Source organism: Diaporthe citri (genome assembly GCF_014595645.1).
Source record: "Diaporthe citri strain NFHF-8-4 chromosome Unknown scaffold_4, whole genome shotgun sequence".
Taxonomy (NCBI): domain Eukaryota; kingdom Fungi; phylum Ascomycota; class Sordariomycetes; order Diaporthales; family Diaporthaceae; genus Diaporthe; species Diaporthe citri.
Window position 1 is genome coordinate 218,947 of NW_025064849.1, and position 23,021 is coordinate 241,967.

Sequence of the window (23,021 nt, forward strand, 5' to 3'; positions counted from 1 at the left end):
ATGCCTAATGGCCAGACCTGCGTCCAAACCGCCTCGAACGTATTTCTGACGGCTCATTGTGGCGCCGAGGGCAGCTTTCTCTCTACAGGCTTCGCGACGTTTCCGCTTGTATCTACAATTACTAGTGGGGAAGGATTGCTGACATCCTCCGCGGTGAGCCTCAGAATTGTGGCACCAATGATCCAGATTAACTGGAGGAGTGAAGATTCAGCGACTGCCTCTCAACGAATCTCCTCCTCCATGCCTTCTGATACAAGTCCCAGCACGACTTCAAGCGGCTCTACCTCAGCCGCTACTCATCCGGTATTATCTTCTACGATTTCCAACACAACCCCGAGTTTAATCCCAGGCAATTCTATCTCGGCCGGGGCATTATCTGGTGCCGTCATAGGTGGGGTGGTATGTCTTTTTGCTATTGCAGCGGCAGTCTTTCTCTTCATAAAACGACGGAAAACACGGGGAAACATCAGCGACGATGTGATGAAAGCGGCCGTGAGTGACAGGAAGCAGGGCGGCCACGAAGGTGTTTCTGAACTACCATCGGTCGAGCGCTCTCTTGAGCTCCCGGGCCTTCGAGATCCTAGTGAGCTATCCGGGTATCAAAGTCCTGTCGAGTTGCCAGCTTCACCATACACACCGCATGCAGTGCGATACCGGCCCTAGAGGGTGTAAAATTGTCAGCCCTGGTGGCAAGGATGTTTGTGTACCATACAGAACACTACGGTTTTATTAATGGCGTGGCCCGTCAAGCAAAGTCTGGCCCAGCGAGGACATGAGATTCGGGAGCAATTCGAGAAAGGCTACCATACATATTCTTTTTGTTAACAAGTATAACTATTTTACTTGTGTTAAGTAAGTGGATATATGAAGCTGAGTGGGCAGCATATAAATTATGAGCAGGCAGACATTAGCTCACTCTACCCGTGTGTTGCTGTAATTGCAATGCTAGAAGTGGTGTATCCGGCATGAACGTGTCTCCTCGATCCGCTACCCTAACCCAACATAGCCGGGATTTCCGAAGATCTGGACATGGTCTTGGCGCCTGCGGGGTATGCGATGTTTTCCCGAGTCCAGAGCTGCTGTCTGTCCCAAGCAAAGTGATGCCCCCCCCCTGTCGTTTTGACTCACGCTCCCCCCTCTGCATAGAAAAAAAAGCCCTTCGCGCATGCGCCCGCATAGCGTTAACATATATCAAGCCTTCCTTTAATTAAGTATGCTTATATAATATTTTTATACTTTTTATATACTTTCTTTATATTTTCTTTATACTTAATATAAACTTTTATATTTTTTATCTTTTTTATAAGTATTTATTTTATTATTAAGTATTAAAATAGCTTATAAAAATAATTATAAAAGAAATAATTAAAGAAATTAAGATAATTAAAGATTAAAGGAAGGGGTGCATATGCTATATAGGCATGCGCGTAAAGGGCTGTTTTTTTCTATGCAGAGGGGGGAGCGTGAGTCAAAACGACAGGGGGGGGGCATCACTTTGCTTGGGACAGACAGTGCATATGCCGGAAATTCTAGCCGTCACAACACGTGGAGTCGCGGGTCGCTGCGTCAAATCGTGCCACTTGGACATTACCTCCCTCTGATGCGTTCCGAATAGCAAGTAGGACTCGTTAGCAGAGCGTTACCTGCACACGCGTTTTGAGTTGAATCGACGTGCCGCACTTAGAATTGCCAAGCGGTGCTAGAAGTAGGCCCCGAGGCTCGGCCCAGTTCGGACTTACGTATCACGGGCGTGCTCGGAACTTCCGCGGTGACGTTGCCTACGTCGTCGACAACACCTCCAGAGTCATATCAGATACCCCAGGACTGCTGACCGACTGCTTGGTTGTCACTCTGGGTTCTCACGGACTACTGTCTTACAGTCTGTAACAATCAGCAGCTCAGCACCAGCGACCATGGCTTCCAAAGCGGCACAGGCCGAGCATGGTGGCGAGTACCGCCAATTCCTGCCAGACTTGAGCATACCCAGGTTCACGACCATGCAGAAACAAGATGCTCACGTATACGCGAAAGAGTTCAAAGAGGGCGGCAACCCGCCATGGCTTCACAACCTGTACTTGCACTGGCTCAAACTGCTCAAGGACCCGTTCAAGGGCGTCACAACCGACGGTGTGCATACCTCGCCAGGGCCGCCCAAGCTTACAACGTGCATCATAGCTGACTCTACATAGGTACTGTGAGACCAGATCTCTTTAAGCTACAAGACGAAGGAGTACCGATCGACGACATCGTGAATGCCACAAATGCTGTCGTCGAGTTGCTAGACGCAGACCAGGCCAAGCGCGTAAAGTACCACGTGGATGCCCCCGAGTGGCGGACGTGGAGCAACCCCGAGTTCCTACTCAGCGACAAAGGAGTCCGGCTTGACGAGATAAGCTCTGAGCTGCGAGACAAGATCTTGCTCGTCCTCAAGGCGACGCTTTCACCCGAGGGGTATCAAAAGGCGGTGGGCGCCACGCGCGTGAATGGCTTCCTCGGCGATCTGGTCAAATCACCGTCCGTGATGAACGAGTTCAGCTACAACTTTGTCCTGTTTGGCGAGCCGTCAACAACACGGCCTTGGGGATACGCCTTTTACGGTCACCACCTCTGCCTCAACATCTTCTTTTACAAGTCGCAGATCGTCATATCACCGTGGTTTACAGGCGCCGAACCAAACCTCATCGACGAGGGAAAGTACAAGGGAACACGTATACTTGAGGAGGAAGAGAAATTGGGACTGCAACTCATGCAGAGCCTTCCTGCCGATAAGCAGGCCAAGGCCCAGACATATAAGCTATTGAGGGATCCTGCTATGCCCCACGGCCGATGGAACCACGACGACCAGCGCCATCTTTGTGGCGCGTACCGAGACAATCGAGTGGTGCCTTATGAGGGCATTCTCGTCTCGGAAATGACGTCTGACCAGCAGGAGCTCGTACTAGGGATCTTGAACCAGTACCTACTTTACCTCCCCGCCCAAGCCAAGAAGGCCCGCCTGGAAAACATCAAGTCATGGTTCCACGAGACATACTTCAGTTGGATCGGGTCATACGGCGATTCAGACCCCTTCTACTACAGGATCCAGAGCCCTGTCATCATCGTGGAGTTCGACCATCACTCAGGCGTATTCCTCACAAACAAGAAGCCAGCGAAATTCCACATCCACACGCTGTTGAGGACACCAAATGGCGGCGACTATGGTATGGCTTTGAGGCCTTTGATCCCCAGCAACGAGGAACCGTTCTGTTGGGACGGTGAGAAGGACTGAGACTGCAATCTCAAGCCCCCAGAGCGCTGGAGTTTTGACAAGTGGGATGCCAGCAATGTATTGCACTGCCAACTATGTGGGATATATCGGAAAATTATAGAAGCAGCTGAGTTTTCACCTGATCACAGCTTAACGGAATGAGCCTGATGTTGGCACCAATCGCTTTTGATCTGCAACGTCTCACGTTCTAATCGAACCCTGATCCTAGAAACTGTATAGTGTTTTCTGTCTTATTGCTAGTCGTCTGTAAACGACCTCTCATCACGTGCGGCTGTGCCTTGAAAGCTACTTTCTGCAAGTACATTCAGTTTGCGCGAATCATAATCCTTTACTTTAGGAACACGTATGTGAATAGTCAAGCTCGGAGATCTTTGGGCACCTTCAGTTGTCTGAGGCGCGCAAGTATCACAAAGCACTTCCCATACAGCTGATGGCTACACACATTGGTGACGTATTGGATGGGCGAAGGCGGCAGGAGAAACAAAGGCAGCTAGCCTGACAAAGATTATTGGTAGCGAGATCCGAGGAGTCTAGTGCAACGTGGGTAGTGATCTGTTCGCAGCATTGATACTTGTCATCTTTTCAACTCAGATTATCAAAGGATTGGCAGATCGATGGCGGACTGTCGAAAACGTATCAGGATATACCTACCTAAGTAACTGTACTTTTTCATGGTCACGCTTTTCACAGTGAGGCTCTTCTTCTCTTGTGTTTCTCCAATTTCATATTATCATATGAGTAGAATCGGTGCCATTAAATGCGGAGACGTTCAAGTGGCGATAAATTGAATATAAGAGAATTCGTCTGATCTTTACTAATCCGATCAATCCAGAAGTCAAGATGCCAGCAGTTGAGATTTGTGAGGATGAAATCAAATTCTGAGCACCCATCCCTGAGGTTCGAGTTTCAGGTCATTCAGTGTATTTGCCAGGCTCATGGATACTTATTTAGTCATGTCATTGCTGCAAAATTGAGGGATTACTGATAATCTGGTTTAAATAGTGCTAAAACTTAGTTTCAGATCCAGTAATGAATCAGTACATGTATATACACCGTCTTCTGTCCTAGTTACGACAGCATGCTATTCAATTCCAAGTTGAGCCCATTGAAAATTAGAACTGTGTCCAGGCAGGTAAGCTAGAAATGTTTGAAGCGAGCCGCTTATGCCATTGATCTGCCACATGATCACTTTGGAAATAGCTTTAAGCAATCAGTACACCCGATATTGTACGTCAATAACCCTTGGGCATGGTTCTAGAACAAAGTCCAGGTACCGATGCTACGTCTAGCGCATGAACATAACTATCCGCGTGTCTGCGATCAAGCTGGCAACAACGCACCAAGAACTCGAGATTGAGCTGCCAGGCTTTCAATAATAGCTCGGGTGGTCTCGTACAATGAACCGTCTCTGAACTCTGGACTCAATACAAAGCCTCGGTTGAGAGATCACTCGATCGGGACATGCGGGATGCCTCGGCGAATCATGCACTGGTATTTCATCTTTCAACATCGGCAATAGTTCTTTTCTCGTACTTGCTAGGCATTGTTAGGATCACCGCTACCAAGGCATGCTTTTACAATTCTTTTTTGAAGGAATAAAATTCTATGGCATACTTACACGTGGAGTACAATGCCATTGCCTGAGGCATGATTATTTTGGTATTCAAAGGCGAACATTTGGGTGGAAGCTGCATTTTAGGGCCCTATTTAATCGAGCTGATTATCATGTTGTCAATTGTCTGGAATATGCCTCGTTCATCATTCAAACACTCACAAGGCAGAGTCTTATAGTTCTATAAATACACAATCATAGAGTCGTTAAGGATCCGAGCCAAGATGAGTGCAAACAGACTTGGAGGGCTAAAGGGCCGGTACCCTTTCCCCAAAATTGCTGGTGTACGAGATTCTACTAGAAGAGTAGCTGCTTCCTTCAACCCGAGAGGCATTTTGCCAGGCTCAAGCACAGCTAGTGCTCGGGGATCCACTGACACTCGTCAACAAGATGAAGTGTCACATGTTGAGGAACCCGAGGAGCGGCCAACCATTCTCACAAGGCTGGCATCTGAGCCCCCAAACCCACTCGCAAACTTGGAATCCCTGTTACCAGTTTCGGACACATTTGGAGATGAGGCAGGGCTCATATCTCTGTGCAACGACCTATTAGTGCTCAACGCGCAGGAGCACCGTGATCCCACAGTCCGTTCTATCAACATCCCCGGCAGTTCGGTTTGGGTTAGCCCACATCAATTTTACCACGCTTGGCACCTTTTATCCCAGCGTGGAAGAGACCTTAGCGGTGGTATCCTGGCGGACGATGCGGGGACCGGGGGAGGCTAAACATCAAATCTCTAAAGTGTCTTAGGTAGATCTAAAACATTATGAACCTGAAACCTGTCATGTCAACCCTGGTATTCCTTTGCTAATGACCTCTTTCTTTCAGATTATATAACACTCAAGGTTTAAGTTCTTAAAAAAGAACAGTTAATATAAAGTCTAATGGTTTATACTCGTAGTAAGACAGACAAAGAGATAACCTACAAAGAAAACATTGACAATAGAGGAGACCTACGTGACACAAGACATGCATAATAAAGAAATTTATAAGACATACATAATAAAGAAAATAAAGATCAAAGAAAAGAGATTCCAAGTTGTTCCACCTTTATTCTATTATATTCTTTAATTTTGAAAAGCTCCTTCTACATAGGAGTAGGTAGCGCTAAACCAAGACATCACAGTCATAATAGCCTCTCCATTCTCCCCGTAAACCTAAGTCATTCTATTCCAGAAGCCATAAATTCCTTTCCCAGCCACCCCATCACCTACTTCAACCTCACAACAAATAGGAAGCTTACACTGCTCTCCTTAGCAACCACATCAATAGGCGTAAACGGAGAAATCGTTTCTCCTATCAGAACTCGCTCCGAGGAGACCTGTCGATATTTCAGCCCTAGCTCTATTATCAACAAGTTTACAGATAATGATGATACTGTCCTATCCTGTTGGAATTAGCTGGCCATTAAACAAGGAATTACTGGCCTTATGGAACAATATGCCCGATTCAATCACCTAGCTTTAATTATAAGTATCAAGTCATTTCTAATGCCTCCTGCTCACCTACTAACCGCTAATCTAGAACATACGGCATGAGAGCAACACGTAGCGGAGGCGCTGGGATCTACTCAAGAAATCCCAGTAGTCTTCCAGTCCTACCATTCCAGCAGCAGGAAAAAGCACATTATCAATCCTGGCAAATCAAAATTTCACCAACCGCGGAGTTATCAACAACAATCCACCACTGATGCAGCAAGGCCAGGACTGCACAAATCGACAAGTCTCATGGTCTATCACGAGAGAAGAGCAGGAACCAACCGATCTGCAATGCAGCTATGGGAAGGTCTTCAATGATGACCTCTCGGAGCTAAATGATTACGTTCAATCAGACCAGCAGGGGTTTCGCCGCTGGCACACAAAGAACAGTGCATTGAAGTCCTTGCACTTGCATACAAATCGAGAATTAGCCGCATTTCTCGCGGAATCGTGGTTCTTGAAGACGTACCTGGAGTACGCTGAGGGATATCTAAACCCTGTTACCTGTCAGCTGCACCAGTGGGCTCCAGAGAAAGTTGAATGGACATGGACCGCGGCCAAGACCACCTTGCGGATGGCAAAACGTATCATCAGCAAGAAAAGCCGGATCTTCTTTCAGGACGATACTCCAGATACAAGCACCTGGGACAGTAACCAACACCGCCTCCGGTTCATGATGCGCTTTTTGCTCTGTTCTCAAGATCACGCCATTTGGACTAAAGAGGATACCATGCCTGCCCGCTATATCAGCGCATACAATATCTCATGCTAGCTCGAATGGGTACACCGCCCCTAGTATACATCCGAGTCGGGGACAAACCATCATGATCCAGAACAATGGTCCGTTTTTCTCCGGCACAGCATATTACTGGCCAGCATAAGAGGTGACCTCGTCATCCCTCCTCCTAAAGCAGGCTCGCCGCAACCCAGCACTTCCGACACTTCCTCACCACAATCCATTGATGGTAATGGCGAAAGTTACGGCGAGGGCTCTAGAGGTTCCGGAAACGATCAGTCCGTTAAGCCAGCGGAAGATGGTGACATCCTTTTGCATGAGCCTATCCCCGAAATCGGCAATATGCCGACTAAAGCGGCAGAACAACAATTCCTTTCTCATCAAAGACATCTTCTCGGTCAGTGGGGGGTCGCCCCCGAACACCGAAGCACCTGCGTCCTAGTCCCCATGGAGTGGTCTGGGGTTGATCCAGCTGTTATGCTTCAGGATGTCCAGGCCAATGGCTTGAAAAGCTATGTTCAATACCTTAATACCCAGTTCAGAACAGATCAAACCCCTGGTCAGAGACGCCTTGCGTGGACAATTCTCAAGCGGAATATGGCATATGCTAGGGCAGGTGTCTGGTACAACGACCGCCACTGGCCTAATGGGAAGGACGAATCTGATTGGGCAAAATTTTGGGAGACGGGAGATTCGGCGAACAAATTTCACGCGTCACATCTTTGTCACCACGCCCACTGCATCTGCCCTTCGCACATTGTTTGGGAGTCGCAAAGCAGCAACCTTTCACGATCTTCGTGCATGAGTTCGGCGCAAACCTTCCGCCAGTACGATTATCCTACACCGGAGCACTGTGCGGTTCATTTTCCACCATGCCTACTACAAGTATGTTATAGCCTGTGCTTGCTCATCTTACTTGGGGATAATTTCTAACTCATAATAGCTTACCGCACTCACGATGGAAGAGACGATGTGCATCCAACTCGACGTGCTATGCCAAGCTCGAGGCCTACCACGAGGTCTTGTGAAGCCGATTAGCACCGGTAGTTTCTCCACGTTTGAAGGCTCGCTTCCATTCTCTGCATTGTTCGCCAATAATTCGACCCACACAATTTCAGATACAGACCTTGTTTGCAACCCGGAGCCTCCACTACGTCCCTTAAGAAGGGACTTAACATGCAGACTTTGCCCGGCTGAGCGGGTGTTTAGGTTTCCTGACCAATTGTGGGTACACTACCGAATCCACCACGCCCTAAGGAACAAGGAGGAAGAAGCCGAGATGATAGAGGAAATGTTCAGGTTTACTACTAAGTATGTGGATTTGTGGCGCGTAAGATAAGTGGAAAAGTCTGATCGGTCCTTCGTTACGACGAAGAAGTTTTTAAGACGATTCCTTGGATCGCGAATGGTGGCGAAGAGGTTGCAAAGTATGCTGGAAAAGGCTGTTGATTGGGAAACCTTTTGCACATGGAGGCTATAGACATGGGGCAGGATGGCAGTGGCTGCTTGACATGTGACTTCGCCCAAAGTCCATCAATAGACCTGAGAAATATCTGTAGGGCCCTAGGTATTTCTCGGTTCTATTTGTTGGTTGGCAGGGAATGAATGACTTGTGAGAGTCACCGTTAAAGCCAAGAAAACGGATCTAAAACGAATGAGCTGGTTCTGAAGAAATCTGGGTCGCGAGGCGCATGGAGGTGGATTTCATGGGCAAGGCAAGGAGCAGTCTGTCTGGATACTGCTTTAGGTGAAGGAAGTGAGTGGTTGAAGTTAAGCCTTCTTGGTACGAAGTTGTTTCTTTCCGCCGTTTCATTGTCAGATATTAGTAGGGCCCCTGATATTAGATGATGAAAAGGTGAAAAGAACAACTTCGTACTGAGGAGGCTTGAGGAGAATGTATGGTGTACTCAAACCTCTTGGGTACCAAGGTGCCAAGGTGTCTGATTCGCTCTGTCATCATTGGACATTAGGGGCCCCTTAGGATCTGATGGTGACCCGGCAACACGGACAGCCTTGAATGTCCTTATTGGATAGAGACGAAGGCTGATTATCAGCAGAGCTCAGGGCTGGGCGCCAAGCTTCCAGAGGCTTGATCTAGGGCTTAGGCCTACTGTGGTAGTTACTTTTCTGTTGGGGCGAAAATAAACAGGAATAAGACACATCAATCTAGAGCCGTGACTCAAGAGACGTTATTTCCGTGTGCAGACTTCCCTGATGTGTTTACACGAGGCTGTGAAGGCACTGGGGCCGAAAAGTATCACATGTCATCATCTCAAAGCATCGTTTTCTCTTTTTAAATCCCGGAAGGTAGCTTCTGCTCAGTTAAAGCCGTCATAGCAGTCTTTCCTTCAGAACACAGAGCCAGCCAGCAGACACGGGATAGGTTCACCATCATCTAAGCCACGAAATGATTAGATTAAATATGACAGAGTGATTCATAACATTATCTATTCTGTGGCTTCGGAGTGGCAACACCCGGAACCAACTCCTTTATCCCCAAGCTGATGGAAGTTTGAGGCTTATCTAGCAGGCAATTGAGGAAACATCACCTGGGGCTCTGAATGTCCTTAAGACGGAATAGGTGCCACTTTAATATGAAATCACTGTCAGCCCTTGCCTATCATACTCCCACTGTCTGGCTCTTAGTAGCCCTAATTCAAGCTCTTTCACCAGATACCATACAACATCAACAAGACAGCACAGATATGCCGGAGAACGAGAACACACTCAGCCCAGCTGCTCTAACCAGGCTGATTGCTGCTTGGACAACAGCAAGGGGTAATCAAACCAGTCATCCCACTACCAATCAAACCAACGGGCCCGCCACCAGTCAGATCAGCCAGCCAGCAATCACCAAGGCTAAACCTCCCCAGCGCGTTTCCCGTTACCGCCTGTCACTCCTCGCCACGTTTGCAACCGTGGTGCTCATTACAGTCTACGTCTTCTTCCAATCTGCTCGAACTCCAAATGCAGTCCCCGACCCCATCGCTCCGGTCCAGCAGGAAGAAGCACCTCCCACAAGATTCCCTTCTCAGGACCCTAGATATAACCGGATTTCTATTACCGCCCGGAACATCGATTGGGCAGCGCAGATGCACAACGTCCACTCCTCTTATCAAGACGTTGTGAGTAACCTTAGGGGCGCCGCGAATAGTGTATCCCATATAGCTGCCGTGCAAGTTGAGGACAGAAAACGCCTTGCAGCACATCTGGACATAATTTAAGTCTCCCTAAACCAGGCTCTCCTTGAGCTGCAAGCTGTCCTTGAAGAATCACCGACACCGTGGTGGTGGTGGCACGCTTTAATGCATGCGAGGGACAGTCCAGAGCCGACAAGAGAGGAGAGACTCGCCAGCATCACGGATCGACTCCTAGATGCTGAGTCCGAAATATTAGTGTCAATATCTATGCAAAGGCGTCAACTGGTGGATGTGGAGACCGTGCTTGCCAAAGACATGGGGAAACTGGTTGCCGCTGCCTATGGATCCTTGCAGGAGGCCACGCAATCGGTGGACCAGTACTTCAGGATCGATGCTCGGTGGCTGTTATGGAAGAGGGTGTATCAAAAAACTATCATTGGGTGGCTCCTGAAATCACTCACGAGCACTAATGGGCGGCCTCTTAGCAAGCTGCAGCCGGGCTTTGTATCCAACCTGCAACATAACGCTATCACTGCGCATTCACGCCTTGCCATGACCAGAGTCGGAGTTTTCCTCGGGCAACTAGACTTGGCCAATAACCACCGACTTTTCCTACAGAGAGAATGGGACGAGAATGCTTTTCAGCTACAAAATTATCTACTCAAGCAGGGACGCCTAGACAGCAAACAAACAAACGATGCTATTGCTGAGGGTCAGCTAGAGGGAAGCATTCTGGAGGCAGTCAATTTTATCGAACGATACCAGGACATTTTGAATGGCGAGGTGGGGGCTTTCATAAGAACTTGGGGTCGCTTTGCAGGATATTCCTGGGCAAGACCTGGTGAGCACAGGGAATTTATAATAGATTTTGCAGATTAAGTAGTCTCCGGCATCTGATGACATGCCCTTATCTACTTAATATAAGCACTAAAAAGCTGCAATGCATCCCGCAATCTGTACAGGAAACACAGTTGTTAGTGAATGTTGACGCAGCAATCATATACTAATCTTAGCACAGCTACTGGGGGGCTGAGGGCCTTGCTCCCACGTCATGCAATGTTTCATACTTGGCTGTTCCTTTGTTCACTTCAAGTTGACACTGCGCTGATTAACCCCAGAGCCCCAGCGACTCCATCAGGCTATCATTTTTGCTAAAATTCCCTCTTGCAATCAAACACCATCCTTCTAGGCACCGTATCAACATTCACCGTACTCCAAAAGCCCGTTGGCAAGCCAAGAAGTCAGACGAGACAAGGATGTGCCAGGACAACTCTGCCCATGTACAGCCCCTCCAGAACGCACGGTGTTTGGGACAACCAGTCATCAGCTAACTACATCTTGGCAGACAATCGAGGGGAAAGCGACTCGGGAGTTCTATGACTTCCGCCCACGGCCAGGGAAGGCAGCCCCACGTGTCCCGTGGTGTGGAGAGCTCAAGGTTTCAATATGCATCCACCTCGTCAAGCACAACCTGAACGTGTCCAATTTGCGGGAACATTTCGACGAACTGATCCACGACAAACACGTCTGCTTGGATCATGATCAGCAGTTTAACAACCTTTTCCACCCTCGGTTTGAAGGATTAGTCAAGAGGATGCTCGGGATCTTACAAGACACAGGGGCATGCAAAAGAAAAACAGGTGGTGGCCCTGAACTGGTCTACCAGCCTTACACCCGGGAATGGACAGGTAGCCACGACGGACGGGGGAAATGCAGGAAGTTCCTCGAGGACAACAATGTCGGTCTTATATTCCGAGAGGTCCCTTCCTCGCCGGATGCCGCATACGAGGCAAATCCTGAACATAATGGCGAGGAAGGGAAAAGTGGTCAGGATGGGGCCCCCGAAAGGAACGAGAAATGGGGATGACGTCCGTTCTCCCAAGGCCCTTCGTCGAACTTGCGCTGACCATGCCAAGAGCTCCCCACTAGGCCGTCTACCGAATCCCTGCGTACCGAGATTTTGAGACTTCGGGTTGCGGACCCGGACAGGCTTAAGGAGGTTTGCGAGGAGGATCCGAGGGTCGTCGTTGCGGCACTCATCAAGAAAAGTGGCATAAGTGGCCTGCCCCTGGACCCGGAATTGACGCCGCTGATCCCCCTTGACAAAAGAGACGAGTGGCAAAGGCACCTCGACCAGCGAGCGAATGATGCAAGGGCTGTCCCACATCACTCGGCGGAGACCAAAACCACGAAACCATCGATATCCTCCACAGGTCAAGGGGAACCCATGGCCGCCTCATCGGCGGAGAATATTCCTGGCGCCTACCCAAACACCGAACAGCCCCCCTCAGCCCTGCTACAGTTAACTTCCTACCCAATATTGGCCGCTTCCACCGCTTACACGACTGACTTTCGCCGCCATGCTCGAGTTCCTACCACGGTATCCCAGCAGTCGCTGGGAGGTAACATTGAACCAGGTGGCTCCGACGGAGGCATGACCCAAACAACGGCAGCTGCACACGCCCGGGTGACCCGCGAGTTGCCGTCAGCGGTGCTCGATCAAGAGCCAGCGTCCACGTCACGCACCACCCTCCACCCTTCTCAGCTGTCTCAGGAGCAGTTGAAGTCTCGGATCCTGGCTCTGACTGACAGGAAGGTCAAGCTAGACAGAGAGGCGGTTAAGGTCGCTTGCGAGATTGACATACTATGGGCATATTGGCAGTTCAAATCTACCTAAGTAGCAGTTGGTGACGGGCCCGTCGCAGGTAGCTGGCGGTCTATCTCACACACGAACTGGTGATGGAATCAAAGTTGACCATGTTTTGAATGAGGAAAACCCCCCATAATATCAAGCCTGCGTCCCAGGATGACTAGAATGGTCCTGGAGATACCAGAGAAGTATTCTGCCGTACATTGTGTCGTTTGAAGACTGTTGCGAGTGATCCCAGCGATACACCAGAGCCTGCCAGTTGACAAACCTGCGTGCCTGCTCGATCGCAAACTCGCGAACATACCCCATGAGCCTTGTGCCTTGTACAAGACGGATGGCGTCCCGTCCCTGGAAACCTGCGAGCTCGAGATTGACCTGCTCTCCTATCCTCGGAGGATATCTGTCGTCAGAGGTCTTATCTGTTCAAAGAGTGAGAATGTAAAATTTGACACGAGAATCCGGCGAGAACCTACAGACAAACGGGATCTCAACCCTCATCCATTCACCCAAATTGATCTCCTGGAACTGATGAGGCACCATTCGTTGACCGTTCGACTCGTTGATATGGATGGCGCCGACAAGGGCTCCCATTTGCTCAAGAGTAAGCCGATAAGAGTATGGGTTTTCATCACAGATCTGCTTGAGCACCCGCCGAGTCATGATGGGGGCGCGATCGTCAACGGGAAGGCCATCTACCATCATGAGGAACCATTCGTGGTAGGACATGTTGCCAAATGCACTCATCTGCGTGAACCTGCCATGCTGGAGTAGAAACTGATCCAGTGCCTTGTCTTCGATCACGTAATCCCAGTCAATCAGGACAGCCAGGTGCGTGCATAATCCAGTGAACGAGAGTCGTGACATCTCGACTTGATATCGGGCTTCGAATGTCGACTGAGCGATTGCTACAGCCAAGCCGAGGGGCTGTTGAAGAGCGTCTTGTTAGCACTCTCTTGGCGTCATGCGCATCAGGGGCACTTACATGAGGCTCTTGTGCCCGGGGCGGCGGCATACTTGGAGAAGGGGAACAGCTTGAGGTTGCGATCAGCGAAAGGGACTGCACCCGATGGGCAGGACGGTCCAGCAGCAAAACGACCAGGCTCAAAAAGCTCCGTCGGGGCGCTTCCGTTCAGACTTGGATTGGGAGTTCGGTGTCAAATACCTACGTCGTCTTTGTTCCGCCGCAGCCAACGGGGGATAGAGCCGGGGTTTGGGGCTGCCAGGGACCTACCTAGGTAGACAGCCTGCGCCTGAAGAGCCTGGCACCCGTCTTATTCGGGGGTCGTTGTTTTCATGTCAGCCTCTGCCAACCACCTGGGATTCCTGAAGTCCAGCCGCCACCACTGCTGCCTGAACACAGGCCGTTCCTTCCCACCTGTCTTTTGCAATGGCTCCCACCACCCACTCCGGGTGCTCGCCCGAACGTTTTGTCTATCCAGGATACCCGGACATGCTGATTGAGGGGGTGCACGTGTGGCACATCATGAGGGATCCTACCGTCCAGATCGATTGGTTCCGTCATACCAAAGAGATCCGGGCTCATTGCGCTCGGCATCGCCTTAATCTCGACAATTATCAGACCACGGGTATCAAGGAGCTTCACGATGCCCTGGGCATCAACGCCTACGGCCAGGCTGTGTCGGAGCGCCTGGCCCCAAGCATCAAAAGGGCGATCAGAGAACAGCTCATCTTCCTGGCCCGAAAAGCCATCATAACCAATTTCAAACAGCCGGACGGCAGCTGGGCTGCAGCGTGGCCAGCGTATACGAACGAGTGGCTAGGCCCAGATTGGTCTGGCAGCCTCGAACCACCCATGGTGAACGAAAGACATGACGCACAACCCCAGATTTTGACTTCCCAGTCGTACCCAGAGGGTCGCTACCTGAAAAGCAGGAACGCACTGCGTGTCAGTCGCACGCCCGCGGGAGTCTTTGCTGGCCCTCCACCACACGCCACAGACCCTCCCCTCAGATCGGTCCCGGGCCACCTCGGCCCCGATGCCGTTCCTCTCACACCGCAGCCTGTCGACCCAGAAGACACAGCACCGCAGGCATCCAACCAGGGGAGAACCTGGGCCCGCATGCCCACATTCAAATTCACCTTCTCTTCGCCGCAGGCTCAACCTCAGCATCTGCCACTCACACAGAACCCGCCTTTCATGCTTGAACGCCACAGCAATACACCCCTCTCCCAACCAGTTAAACAGCCGGCGACAGTGACACCAACTGCGCCAACCAACCGGATATTCCAACCCGAGCCGCCAAGCCGCCCCACTAACAAGTGGTCCGAGGAATCTGCGAGTCCCGTCCAGCCCCTCGAAGCCATCCCAGGGTACCTGCAACGTCGCTCATCCACGACATCCTTGCCTGCCTCCCCACCGCCGTCGTCTCGGACAGGCCGGTTTCCCAATGATTTCCTGCAATTAATGGTGCCCAGGGAGGCCTATCTGGCTAAACAGGCGCAACGGAGCCCACCGGATCTCCCTGAGATATCTGCTCCCTACACCAGAAGTGCAGACCTCAGAACCCAAATACTAGCCTTGGAACGGTTGCAATTGGTGTGCCGGCTTCAAGGATGGCCTTGTACCAAGACCGGGAGAGAAGAGGCACTCAAAGATAGTATTGATTCCATCCAAACGCTGCGTGCTCTCAAGCTAGAGGAGATTGAAAACAACAACAACGCTTTCAGGGCGAAAGTGAGCAAGCAGACTCAGTAGCTAGGCGTGCAATATGAGTTCGGGCTGGAAGAACACAACACTGTGGTTTATGATAAGGAATCTATCGCAAAAGCTCTCTAGAAACAAGACCCGATACCAAAAAGAAAGCAAGCCCGTTGAGGTCCGATAAGTGATGAGATCTATACTCGTGCCACGAGTTCTACTCAAAGTCCAACCCACAGTCACAAAGCCTCATTTTCTCCTCCATCATGGCAATGAGCTCACCAAACTCCCTATCTGAGTCTTTCCCGATTTTCCTCACGGACGCCATGTTCTCCTTGATCATCCGGACATTTGCCTCCAGGCTGTGTAACACGTTAGCAATTGCGGCCTGATGCTGGGCGTGGCTATGCCGGAGCGTTGCCAACACATTGTGTGGTGACGAGCCCGTGCTGCCGTGACTTAGCGCCCTTGATTGAATTCGTGAGAAGGCAGGCTGGCTGTTATGAAGACGATCTGTGCGCCCTTGCTGCCGTCGCGGCAGGAAGCCCCTAGCCTCTTAAACTGACGTGAGGCCCGGGGCATTGCTACTGCCCGTGAACGCCTGGGTTGGAGCTTGGTAGGTTTTCTTGTTTGAGGTTGTGTTAAATGCGCTTTTGTTGTTGGGCAGGACTAGATGCTTGTAGAGGAATATGTGCTTGATGAGGTTGAAGAGGCGTCCATTCCTAGTAGGAATAGGGTACTGCTTGGCAAGCGCCTGGGCTTTGGCAAGTCTCATCCCATACAAAGTCTCCAACCGTTCTTCGGCAGCATCTGAGTTGATACCGAGCTCTCAGACATTTAGTTGAGCTTGGCGGCGAGCCTTTCCTTTTTTGGCCTTAATGCCAAGGCTGTTAAGCTTTTCCGATAGTTTGGCGGAAGTAAACTTAGACCAGTTTGTGAAATTATGCAAATATGGTGAGTTGGACATCTTGAACACCTGTCTGAAGTAAGTGGCACGAATGAGCTCCTGCTTAGTAGAATTAAAGCTTTTCAACCACCTCCGTCCTCATGGTGTGCAATTCCTCTCGTTCTAATAAATTGCAATGCCAAGTTCACCGAAACATCGCCATCTCTCACAAGCAGCACGAAAGACCCAATAGTGAACATAAGACACGGCATCAAAGAAACAATGGTAAACATGAGACATATCATCAAAGACACAATATTTAACATGAGGCACGTCCATAAAGGCACTTTATTGTGAATGTGTTGTATAGTGGCAGACATATACTACTGTTGTTTATCGGCAGTGCCGGGAGAGATCCTACAATATAGCCAATGAGTTGCATATTTTGTGGCAAGCCACCTTCCTAATAGAAGAATGCCTGGGGCCTGATGGTTCCTGTTGTGTTCAATTCAATATAAATCTTAAGTATGCCTACTATAATTAATAGCACCTGCAACCAGCCTTTCCAAATTATACTGCTGAGGATTGATTAATCTCTTATTCTTATCTTGAAACAGGCTTCCCACTTAAATGACAATGGGGTGGATTGATGTTGGTCTTACCTTATTAAAGATCGGCGTTAAACTGCTTTTAGCAGGAGGAGCAGCTTTAACCGCAATTAAAATACTAGGGGGCGAAGTTATTGGCATTGCACGGGAGGCTGTTGGTGTAGCTGAAAACCGTGAACCCGACTTCTTGCATTAGGCTTTGCTTGTAATGGCAAGGGAGGCCTGGAGCTATATGCTGGTTGAATTGATTGTGAAATTTGCTGCAGGAGAGGTTGCTTTTGACTTCTTGGGTTATTTGAATTTTTACGACTTCTTGGGCATAGGATTCTTAAGATATGGTAAGCCCTTTCCTTCCTACTTAATTAAAGCCTGAAATTGTGCAGCTTATAATGAGGATAATAGAGATTTACTTGGAGGCTGTGCATTACGAAATTAACGACTTGTTTGCTAAATTACCAACTGATTTCTATGACTTTATTTCCGTCCTGAGGACTGCCACTCCCGAGGATATCTTGCAAGCCTATGAGGATATGTCGGCCAAGATTTGGAAATAAGAAAATCCACAGGAAGCAAAGGGCGAATTGACTAAATTCGATCTTGTTGCTCTTGTTGCAGATACGCTGCATAACGAGACTACTTGGCGTTATTATGATAAGGTTTTGGAATGTTTTGAGGGTGGCTAATGGGGCTGGGGCTTTTTCATTGGTTTATGTTTTAATCTCGGGTTGAATTTCTTGATGAATAGGATGGTGCTTTTCTTGAAGTGAGTTGGACTGTGTCTTATGTTTACTATGTTGCTGGGAATGGCTGGATTTGGCCCCGCCTTCTTTTTCTTCTTTCTTTTGGAATCTCTCAGTCTTTAGTCTCTGGTTTTGCTGGCCTCTGGTGGAGCAGTTCAGCTGTCTTAAGTTGATTAGATCGTCAGGTATAGATGGGTTAATGTCAGATTGTGTCTTCTCCTTCATATTTGTGCCTTGAGGCAGTTTAGATGCATGTTAAGGTACATGTTAATACATCTTAGCAAGAAGCATACTAGCCACAAGCTTACTTGCATGCATTTGAAGTACGCGATACAGCTGCCTGGGGCTGACCCTAGTACTGGTCTGGATGAGATGGACTGGTTGATTTGCACTCAATCCTGAAAGGGCAAGGTGGCCACTCGGTGGAGACCGTGGATCAATTTTTATCTGTGCCAGAGACATGGTGTCCACTGATGTGCAAATTCCAGGCGAGATAAAGAACTATGTGATGCAGCTAGGAAAGATATTCCCACATTCCAGCCCGCATGGACGATGTCTTGTTCATGCCTTTGTTAGCTGCCATACCGCCAGAGTCACGAGATGTAAGCCAAGATGCCTGTGGACTTAATCACGATGCAGACTACTTAGTAGGCAGCTTTAAGTATGCCAATGCCTGTTTTAAAGAGAGTGCTGTGAATGAATAGATTTCTAAGACAGGATGGCGGTATGTATGCTGCATTAGTTGCACAACGCCAGAGACTGAAAGGAATTAATATCGAAAATCTTGATAGCATGCCTCATCATACGCAACGAAACCAATAGGACAGACAACTAGATCTTGGTAAGCTTGGTGAAAATAGCTGCTGGCTGGGTAGGCACTAAGTAAAATTAAGCTTTTATATAGCCCGGGAAAATGTGAACTCGGAGCTTCATATTGAGTTTATCTTAGCGATAAAGTTTTGCCAGTTAATGAACTAAGCCAGACATTACGGATTTCCAGGTCACACAGCCCTCAGCACACACAACTTACCCAGTTACCCCCTCACCCTCAGCCTTGAGCCTCAGTCATGTGTCCCTTTTGCAGTCAATCACGGGTTGACACCAATGCATCTATCAACTACCATGAGCTTCGCCACCAAGACAACATGAACGTTGATCCTATGACCGCCGAGGCACCTATCCAGGTGGTCACCATGGTTCAGGAAATACTGGACCAACATCACCACAATTTGAGAACCTCGACAAGCCGCCTCATGCATAGCCCCATCCATGTTGAAGACCGCCTTCAAGAAAGGATTGACGGCATTGTCTCGGTCATCCAGCACTTAATCGCCCGAAAGGCACATCAGCTTCTCAACCAGTTCGCCAGCCAAGTCCTCGAGAATGTTGTTCCCATTGCCTTGGTGTTGGAGAGACAGAGAAACAGAGCTGTTGCGGCCTCTCCTAGTTGAATTCCAGCTGAATGGACACGGCAAGACAATGACAGATGGACCAGGAGTGAAATGGCACCAGTCAACAGTTGGGACATCCCCTTGCATGTTGGCATGGGAGATAACCCTGCTACCACTCAGGACACCCTTACCTACAGACAACCCAGCCACTTTGGCGTTAATGGCTGGCGTGTTTAGTGCCAGGGCTATATGGATTAATCACGCCCCTCCTATGTCGTCTCTGATGATGCTAATCATAAATATCAAAATTCATTAACGCCCCTAGCTTAGGGTACTACAGGCATTTTTTAGGATGATAGAGTTGTAACTGCTTTCTCTTTTCGGCTTTGGTTAGGGCTTTGCGGTGCATTTCGGCGCATTGTGGCTTGCACTTGGAGTTTCATATCACTCTCTAGTAATACAGGTGGCCCCAGGCGCATTCGCCACATTTTGATAGAGGAGGCAGTTGATGAGATTAACGACCTGTATGCAGACATGCGTTCTTATTTTGGGCCGCTTTGGGAGGCAGAATATTCATTAGATGTAGTTTTGCATGTACTTGCTGACTTCTTTAAAGATGGGCGCATGGATGGGATTCTGGACTTTTAGGCGCTTATAGGCGCTGAATGAGAGTAGGATGCAAACTTTGCTACATTGTGGCGTGAGGGAGCTGCTTAGCATGCCTTGAGTATCATGATTTGGATTGGTTCATTATGTTTCTTTGCACTACTGTTGCTATTGTTTAGCACATTAAATTGTTTATTTAGTAATTTCTTAGCTAGTTGCGTCACTTTCATTTCTCAGAGAGGTCCTAGGACCCATTGAGCAGAAATAATCAATGAGCAAATTCTTATGCGTTGCCGTTTAACCATTTACAGGATTACTCTACCATTATTGGCCAGCATTCTAGATTCTCTGCAGGGGTAGTCTTTATGATCTTTAGACTTATAAGGTGGTTATTTTTATGGGTCCGGAAACGCTGGTGTTGTTTGACTGGGTGAAAAGTAGCGTTGGGCTGAGAGGTGCTGAAAGCTCTTAGATACTTGATATTAGCGGCTGGGGAGCTAGCAATTATTAAGCCGCTGGGTGAAGATCTTGAGTTAGCATTGATGCCCGCAGGGCACTTATGTTAGGCTTAATAGATACTGGCAACTTTCAAGTCTCCGCGTAGAGTGTAAACAATACTTTGCAATACTAGTCCTTAATTTATTAGCTATCACGCTTGAGATCAGCACTTGAGCAGGGGGGTGATGTTGGGCCTAAACCTTGACATTAAGGTACTGGCACTTTAGTTATACAGGTTTCTGAGCGACAGTTAGGCAAACCCTTGGGTTTAGAAACTGCCCTTAAGTTATATCGAAAGCGTTAACAGAGCCGTCTGTGGCTTGCATCGTTATAAGTTGATGGCTTTCGCTTAGTTTATGGTGAAATTCAAAGCAACGGGCCATTTTCTCTATCCTTTAGCATGGGAAAATGCCCTGGAGACTATTAGATAGCTACTGGATTATGTTTCCGATCTTGTTTGATGCTCGGTACTTGGTGAATTAGTTAGGTGGACCCCGGCGGAGCTATCCAAGATCTTGGAAGACGATTCTGGCCTAGCTATGGTATGTTCTGATGTATTTCTGTCCCTTAAGGTTGCCTGATGGATAAGTAGATCTTTAGTTAACGACGGAATCTCAGGATCAGCCAATGCTCCCAGATGATGCAGCTTTAGAGCAGGATGCGATGGAGCAATCTGGAGTTGCATCTACTTTAGATGAGGGGAGTAGAGAGGGTGGGTATTCACTCTGCTACGCAGATACCTTAGAGGATAGCATTATTAGCTTTGGGGACTTTGCCAATGAGACGAGAGGGTTCCAGGTCCTAAACATAGATGAATGCGCACAAGAGGCAAAGCAGCTACCTGACTGTAGGCCATCCCCGTTAACTCCCCCTAATAAACGAATCTAACATAGCCTCATGATATAGGGTTTAACTTTTTAACCACACGGTCTACCCTGAGGCAATTTCGGGAGATATGTCACACAATATCATCCGGAAACATCTCAAGCGCAAGGAACTACCAGTGGTCTCGTCAAGAAGATAACCTCCTCATTCAGCTCCACAGAAACTATGGCATGTTGTATGACCAAGTAGCTAATGTAGGCAAAATAATTTAGTATTGTGGAGCCTTGCCAGTTATTAATACTAACCTAATAGGAATATCTCATCAATCGTCCGATTCAGGGCATAAGAAGTAGATATGGTATCCTGATGTCATTTGGCTGAGCACCCTATGTTTCGCTAAAGGACGATGAATTATTTGCGGCTGGTTTTAGGAGAGGTGTAGTGATTGTAGCTTAAATAGCTGGTTTCGACCTGTTGGAGGAAGAGAAGGAAGGTTTTCCCCATTTATAGTGTCTAAACTGCATTCTTGAGTAGGTATAGCTTTTAGGTTTTTGTGTTCTCGATATACAGCTAACGAAACTATTTAGGCTTAGTCTTATAAGCTTGATTGTTGGCGAATGTTATTTTGTGTCAGACTTTTCTAAATGCAAAGGTTGCAAACAGCTTAAGAAGGTCAACTCTAGAGTGATGAACGCTGCTTTAAATGGGAGTGAATGCATAGCCGTGAGTTATCCATAGTGATTGGTATTGGATCTCAAGTGGGCTAATAAAGGTTTTAAATATAGGTGCATCCTGTTGCCTGGCCCCAGCTCAAGCATCTACAAAACGCTTTGTTGGTGTATATTAAGTGCCTCAAAGCTAAGCAGGTTGAGTATGAGCAGGCCAAGGCTGCATATGAAGATGTTCGTGCAGCGGTGGACGCCCTTAAGGAGGCATGCGATGACCTTCCGCGGCTATTAACCCAGTTACTGTTCAGATTGATCTCAACTCATGGGAAGGAAACATATGAAAACCTGTACCGCACGGGAAAAGCTGACTCCGAAGCCAAAGGCATGGCTACATCTTAGTCTTAACCGCATCCAGTCAGGTTAGAACGACGCGAAGGGCCAGCAGCACCACTTCCCACAGCGGAAGAGGGAAATCACTCAAGAAAAGGGGCACATGGAAGCCACGCTCATTCCATGATTTAAAGCGCCCCAACAGAGGAGCCCGAGGAGCAGTTGGAAGCAAAGTTCATGAGAGAACTTTCAGAGTTCTTCTCATCAGGTTCAAACCATCTCATAGCGAAATGTGGTCTCCTTAGACTTCCACGCATGAGACATCATCTGGAACTCCGCGATCTAGTATCACATGGGGACCTCAAATCAACCATTAGAGCAATGCAGAGTGCACTCCTTCACCTATATGGTGAAGAATAACTACCAGCCTGCACCAAGTGCCAGGCCAGCCTGGGCCCCTTCGTACAGTGTATCCGCTTTCCTTATCGATAGGATATGGCTGAGACCCGGAGTTGTATAAATTGTTTTTACCGGTTTGAGTCAAGATGCAGTTTGCCAGATAAGAGGCTGGGTCGGCCGCAACTTAGAGTTGATGAGTCGATTCGGACAATCACAGAGCTCTATGAGCAGTGGTATGAAGGGCGGAATGAGGTGCCTCTATTGGTTGATCTTGATTGACTTTATGGCCATCTCTGGGAACGCCCTGGCACATTTTCAGGCGCAAAATGGAGCTTCAACAGAGAGAGGAAACTTCTGGCTGTAATTGATATTGTGGCTAAGGAGAGGCAAATCTTACCAAAAGCACTCTGCGGGGACCTTGACGAGGTAATTGAGCGTCAAGGGGAAGCAGATCCTCACGTGGAACGCATGAACTACCGCCTACTTTATAAAGCAATACCGGGGTTCAAGAAGAATCGTGGCCGCGG

At 48.6% G+C, this 23,021-nt stretch overlaps 7 protein-coding genes across 7 annotated transcripts; 5 read left to right on the plus strand and 2 right to left on the minus strand.

Moving 5' to 3' along the window:
• INS49_009243 (uncharacterized protein) lies at positions 1-663 on the plus strand (the record flags this gene model as incomplete). Its single annotated transcript, XM_043169979.1, has 3 exons — positions 1-153; positions 264-399; positions 428-663. The coding sequence occupies 3 exons, from the start codon at positions 1-3 to the stop codon at positions 661-663; spliced, it is 525 nt and encodes a 174-aa protein (XP_043024544.1).
• A 1,250-nt stretch (positions 664-1,913) lies between these two features.
• INS49_009244 (uncharacterized protein) lies at positions 1,914-3,268 on the plus strand (the record flags this gene model as incomplete). Its single annotated transcript, XM_043169980.1, has 2 exons — positions 1,914-2,127; positions 2,190-3,268. The coding sequence occupies 2 exons, from the start codon at positions 1,914-1,916 to the stop codon at positions 3,266-3,268; spliced, it is 1,293 nt and encodes a 430-aa protein (XP_043024545.1).
• Positions 3,269-9,799: 6,531 nt separating this feature from the next.
• INS49_009245 (uncharacterized protein) lies at positions 9,800-12,911 on the plus strand (the record flags this gene model as incomplete). Its single annotated transcript, XM_043169981.1, has 3 exons — positions 9,800-10,219; positions 11,580-12,060; positions 12,151-12,911. The coding sequence occupies 3 exons, from the start codon at positions 9,800-9,802 to the stop codon at positions 12,909-12,911; spliced, it is 1,662 nt and encodes a 553-aa protein (XP_043024546.1).
• Positions 12,912-13,022: 111 nt separating this feature from the next.
• Positions 13,023-13,896, minus strand: INS49_009246 (uncharacterized protein; the record flags this gene model as incomplete). Its single annotated transcript, XM_043169982.1, has 3 exons — positions 13,023-13,303; positions 13,358-13,808; positions 13,867-13,896. 3 exons carry the CDS (start codon positions 13,894-13,896, stop codon positions 13,023-13,025), a joined length of 762 nt encoding a protein of 253 aa, XP_043024547.1.
• A 375-nt stretch (positions 13,897-14,271) lies between these two features.
• Positions 14,272-15,600, plus strand: INS49_009247 (uncharacterized protein; the record flags this gene model as incomplete). Its single annotated transcript, XM_043169983.1, has 1 exon — positions 14,272-15,600. The coding sequence occupies one exon, from the start codon at positions 14,272-14,274 to the stop codon at positions 15,598-15,600; it is 1,329 nt and encodes a 442-aa protein (XP_043024548.1).
• A 160-nt stretch (positions 15,601-15,760) lies between these two features.
• INS49_009248 (uncharacterized protein) lies at positions 15,761-16,318 on the minus strand (the record flags this gene model as incomplete). Its single annotated transcript, XM_043169984.1, has 2 exons — positions 15,761-15,905; positions 16,110-16,318. The coding sequence occupies 2 exons, from the start codon at positions 16,316-16,318 to the stop codon at positions 15,761-15,763; spliced, it is 354 nt and encodes a 117-aa protein (XP_043024549.1).
• Positions 16,319-18,922: 2,604 nt separating this feature from the next.
• Positions 18,923-19,228, plus strand: INS49_009249 (uncharacterized protein; the record flags this gene model as incomplete). Its single annotated transcript, XM_043169985.1, has 1 exon — positions 18,923-19,228. One exon carries the CDS (start codon positions 18,923-18,925, stop codon positions 19,226-19,228), a length of 306 nt encoding a protein of 101 aa, XP_043024550.1.
• Positions 19,229-23,021: the final 3,793 nt, after the last annotated feature.